Below are 5,516 nucleotides of genomic sequence, written 5' to 3'. Positions count from 1 at the left end.
AGAGAGAGAGAGAGAGAGAGAGAGAGAGAGAGAGAGAGAGAGAGAGAGAGAGAGAGAGGGAGAGAGAGGGAGAGAGAGGGAGAAGAACAAAGTCAAGGTCTAAAAAAGAAAACGGAGAGGGGTGCAGTGGCTTTTTCAGGTGGGCGGTTCAAGTCTTTTTCAGTAAACACCGATTCCCGAACTTTGCTATAGCTATGAGTGTTGAACAAGCTAAGCTACAGTGCCATAATAATCGAATGAGAACTGTGAGGTGGCGTGTACACTGCTCTCGGGGCGGGTTTGGAAGAACGGAGCCGGGAAAGCAGTCACGCTCCTCCTCCTCCTTCTTCTCTTTCTCCTAATTACAGTTCTCAACATGTGCAGGGAAAATAATAAATATATAGGAGTAAAAAATTAAATGTCTTTAAAAACAGAAGAAAAACAACCCCCAAACTAGAAAATTGGCAAAATATTGTGTTCTCCATCGAATTCACCTTCGCCGTACAGCAGTTTCGCTGTGGAAATAATGAGCTTGAATTGCTGAGGTGAATATTTTATACATGGGCAAGCATCTATAAATAGAAGCACAGGCTGAAATAAAGCCAACTCACAGAATAATTACGCCATGCTTAATTAAAAGAATACACATTCCATACTTTCTAAGCAAAAGCTGGCAAAACATGGAGTAAGCAACTCTTCGTTTTCCCAACCCCATGCTGTGAGCTTTTGCCTGTTGTTCTTCTTTCACTTTGACTTTATCGTTTGTATATACAATGCATGAGATTGAAAGGGACAATCCAATAAACTAGCGCAGTTGTAAGATCAAAGATTTTTAATGATAGTAGTCAGGGTAGATGCAAAAGACCCCCCCCCCCCGAAAAAATCCAAACACTTTTCGTATTCCAAAAGCTCAGAAAGCTAAAGAAGAGATAATTTTGATCAAAGAAGGAATCAAACGCATTTTCCACGCAAGAGTTAGATCTGAAAGAGCAACGCTTCTGCGTCCACTTTGGAAGAAGCATCACAGGTGGGAAAAGATGTGAGTAAAGCGAGATTCTCTTTTTACATTCTCACCCCCATGGCTGACGATGTTTCTTTGCTCAAATCTTTGGTTTACAAACATAAGAAACACCTTGTGTGTAAAATGTTCTACATGCATGGGGCGTCTGCTGCCTGCTTTTGCTGCACTATGCGCTGGCAAGACATTTCTTCATGCTCTGTAGCATGTTTACGAGTACAGGGTTCATGCACTAAATCAGCTCGTAGTATGGGCAATACTGAGATCAAATTATGTGAGGATAAACTTAACATAACAACCCTCCCCCCAAATACCCCCCCCCCACAAAACAACAACAACTGAAAAAACCCCAAACAACAACAACAACACTAAAACATTACAATTACTACTTTTTTTTTTAGCAATTCTTGTTAAGGGTATACAGTAGTAACGTCCGCTCTGAGTCTGCTGATTCTTAAAGCTAATGGATATAATAGGCTAATTCATGTGTATCTTCAATTAATGATAGACGGTGGCTTTTATCGTTCGTCTTACGACCCGTTCCAAGCATTGATTTAGGAAAAAAACCATGCTGGACTCTCGTCTGTTTCAGAAATAACATCACTTTATATAAAGAGAGAATAAAAACCTCGTAAATAGACGTCTGTGGGGAGGCTGGGCACACCTGCCATAAAACCTACACATCCTACCACCAGGCGGGGATGGCGAATGCACTGCTCTAGGTTTACAGCAGTCTCTCTCTCTCTCTCTCTCTCTCTCTCTCTCTCTCTCTCTCTCTCTCTCTCTCTCTCTCTCTCTCTCTCTCTTTCGTTTCCTTTCAAAACTCAAGGTCATTTCTGAACCTGGAATGATAAATATATGCCTGTCTCCAACACAATGTCCAGGTTGGATGCACACATTATTTGGCCGCTTATTCAATGACAGTTCAAAGTGGTTTGGGTACTGTTGGCATAAGCTAATCGGCATATAACACGGTCAATACCCCCCCCCCCAGCTTTTCTTTATCACTTTTGTTCAAGTGTACCCTACCAGTATGAATAAATGTCTCAAATTAGCAGCGATAGGTGAGTCTCTCGCAAGTGCAAGGGGTAGGTTCTATCTCTTTACCGTCCCTTTGTTCTTCCTGTCTGCCCGTCTAACATCTCACCTAGCACTACACGACCGATGTCGTGTTGATGTGCTTCAGTTTACTCAAATAAAGCAACGTCATAACCACTGAACAAGCTCGTTTGGTCACCTTGAAAGGTTGTAACAATGAAAAAATACCAACATTAAAGCAGGGTCACTAAATGCATCAGTCCCTCTACAGAGTTTCACGTTACATCTTACAAAAGGATTTACAACAAGCGCATGGATCACAAGGCAGGAAGCTTTGTATGAAGTCATAGCCTGCGGGGACTTCTCAGTTTGTTTGCTCTGATCTCGGCTATAGAAAGAAGATTTTCAGCACATTTTGCGTTTATGTGACATGTGTATAATTTATGATCATTCTCATCTTTTTACTCTCCACAGCCATCAAAAGCTTTACCGGCGTCTGTGGTGTAGCAGTTAGACAATATTCTGTTGCACGCATAAGATCCTCTAAGACTAGGTCGGTCGAAGCCAGCTTCCTAAAAGATCTAGATTAAGACGTAAAACACCTCAATAAAAATATTTTATTTCATTCTCTACAGACATCAAGAGTTTTTATAAGGGTTAACCGAAATGTGCAGATGGATATCGACAACCCGATTCTATGTTGACTTCTCATTATCGAAACTCGAGAGTTGGATCGATCTATTAGAAGTATTAGAGGCGACGTACTGACAATCAATAACCGTGTTGATTGACTATCCATGTTTCGACAGCTATGCCCACCTTGTTCAGAGAACCGTTGTTCAGTGGCCGCCCCTTTCTACTATTCTCGTTGTAGCTGCGGGGGTAGCGGTGTGAACAAGCACCCACGAACATTGAACGTTAATAGAACAGAAGCCGGCTTTCAGTGAATAGTAACAATTCTTGTGTACTTAGGTTTGGAATAGCGCGTGAAGATCTGCTACGTGAAAACAACGATCTATTTTCAGAGTAGTTACTGGCATTAAAGGCGGAGCAGGGAGACCATGGCTGGTTCGCTGCGGTGAAAAGGGGAGGGAGAGAAATGGACACTGATTGAAATGGGCTTGGTTGGGGGGGGGGGGGGTGCCAGGATTGGAATTTCAGCTGATGACAGTAAGGCTAGAGACAAAGGGAAAGGTTTTTGAGTGCATGTATACCGTTCAGGTTCCCAGGAGGTCTACTAATATTTTCCAAATGGTATTATTTCTCAATCTCATCCAGTTAGGGGTACATGCTGGCTCTTTTGAAGTTTGCAAACTAAACAGTTCTATTGTAGTTGAAAAGCCTCAGGAAATAACTGTTATAAAGGTAGAGTTTGCTCTTGATCAGCTGCCTGGTTGAATGTTATCATGGTACTACTTTCGCTTTCGATAAAGGATAACGCCTAAACCAAGTGTAAGCCAACAGAGCGGAATTAAAGTATGTTGCCAGACTGGACACCCCCCCCCAAAAAAAAAAAATAAAAAGAAGAAAAAAACCTTTTAAAAAACCTCAACAAAAAACCCCAACCAAACAAACTAAAAAAACACAAAAAAAACAAAACAACAACCCACAATTAGCCATTTGCGCCATCACCACAGAAGATAAGTTAAATATGTCCCTACCGTTTGAATTGTTTCATCAGTTACTACTGTTGATCCCGTTCTTCCAGTTTCCATTTTAATTGGTTCAATGATAACACGTGACCATCTTCAATAAATATTACACAAAAATTTGTCTCAGTATTGCCCATCACGAATCTAAATTTCAACAACATGTCTCTCAATCTCGGCAAAACAGAGCATTAAGCCAACTTCTAAAATAAACTGAATTGACTGCATGCACACACATATTTCTTAGACGTAAAAACACATGCCAGAAAATGATTGATATTTCTTCTGTATAACAATATAACATTAAGCATGCATTCAGTAATGTAGAAGAATGATAGACAATAGCTGCAAGGTTATACTGAAAAGTACTGAAAAAAGAAAAAACAACGCTTTTAGTGCACGGGTTAAGTGTGTATCCATTAGCAAATCATGAGATAACTGATGACAGACTAGTTAAAAGAGCCACGCATTGTTAGCAGTATTAAGAAGCAAAGACATTATTTGATTAATGATGCAACAAACCACTCACTGCTTCCCTCCCCATTTCTCTTTCTCACACTCCTTCTCTCATACAATTATATACTTATATATGCCTAACCCCCTCCCCCACTCTCTCTCCCTCCCTCTCTCTCTCTCGCACTTTGACACAACTCGTCCAAACCCAGATTTGAAAAAAAAACACACATTATGATACAAAACAAATGATCAGGTAAGCCCAGCTTTTTGCTAACAACCGGCAAGTGTTGTGAGCCAACATAAGAAGTAGGCAGCACACAAGTACTCACGAAGACACGTCCTTCCGTCAGCGTGGAGCCGCTCACCCCGAGGGCAGTCACAGCGGTACCCCCCGTGCGTGTTGACACACTTGTGCTGGCAGCCGCCGTTGTGGTCAATACACTCATTGACATCTGCAGACATTTCAGTTTAATTTTTAGAAAGAGTTTCATGGCACTTGCAAAGCAAGTAGGTTAATATATACATGTCTCGAAGATTAGAGGTGTCACCAGAAAGTAACATTCAAAGAAAAGACAGACAGAAAAGCACGCACATACAGGCAGAGAGACATTCTAACAGATAGACGGACGAACAGACAGACAGACAGACAGACAGGCAGACAGACAGATAGACAGATAGAAAGAAAGACATGAACCTAGAAAAACAGACTGAAGAGATGAGCGGACAGAGTGTGGCAGTGAGCATAATATTATTCTACACGAGAAACATACAGACCTACATACACACTGACTGGGAAACAGGCGCACACATAGACAAATAAACACATAGATAGACAAACAGAGATATAGACGTACATTGTCAGGTAGACAGACAATAACACATACAGATATAGAGACAGACAGGAACATGCAAGAAGAGACGGGCAGATAGACCAGATTACAGTGATCATAATATTCAACAAGACTGACAGACATACACAAACAGACAAAAAGGCAGAGGGACAAACACAACAAACACACACGCACAAACAGACCGACAGACAATATCATACAATACGAGATAGGCGGACAAAGAAGCAGACAGTGACCACTGACCGACACATCCTTTGTTGTCTGAATTCAGCTCATAGCCCATGGGACAGCGACAGTGGAAAGAGCCGATGGTGTTCACGCACTCTTTCTCGCAGCCTCCGTTCTTCACAGCACACTCGTTCTGGTCTGTCAACAAAAGACAACAACACAAGTTAATATCATTGATATTATAGTTGTTTAAACAAATGTTTAGGGGCAAATAATTTCTGTTCTCAACAGCTCTCTCTCTCTCTTTCTATTTAGTCTTGCTCTCTCTCTCTCTCTCTCTCTCTCTCTCTCTCTCTC

The 5,516-nt window shown here is 41.4% G+C and overlaps 1 protein-coding gene across 1 annotated transcript in view; it reads right to left on the bottom strand.

Moving 5' to 3' along the window:
• Nucleotides 1-5,516, bottom strand: part of LOC101848617 (multiple epidermal growth factor-like domains protein 6) — a gene marked incomplete at its 5' end in the record, with an annotated part of 158,990 nt that overhangs the window by 88,436 nt on the left and 65,038 nt on the right. Inside the window, 2 exon segments of the mRNA XM_035972725.1 lie at nucleotides 4,470-4,592; nucleotides 5,235-5,357. Coding sequence (XP_035828618.1) covers nucleotides 4,470-4,592; nucleotides 5,235-5,357 — 246 coding nt within the window.

This window comes from Aplysia californica, unplaced genomic scaffold, assembly GCF_000002075.1.
Source record: "Aplysia californica isolate F4 #8 unplaced genomic scaffold, AplCal3.0 scaffold00814, whole genome shotgun sequence".
NCBI lineage: Eukaryota > Metazoa > Mollusca > Gastropoda > Aplysiida > Aplysiidae > Aplysia > Aplysia californica.
This window is presented reverse-complemented; position numbering and strand designations above follow the sequence as displayed.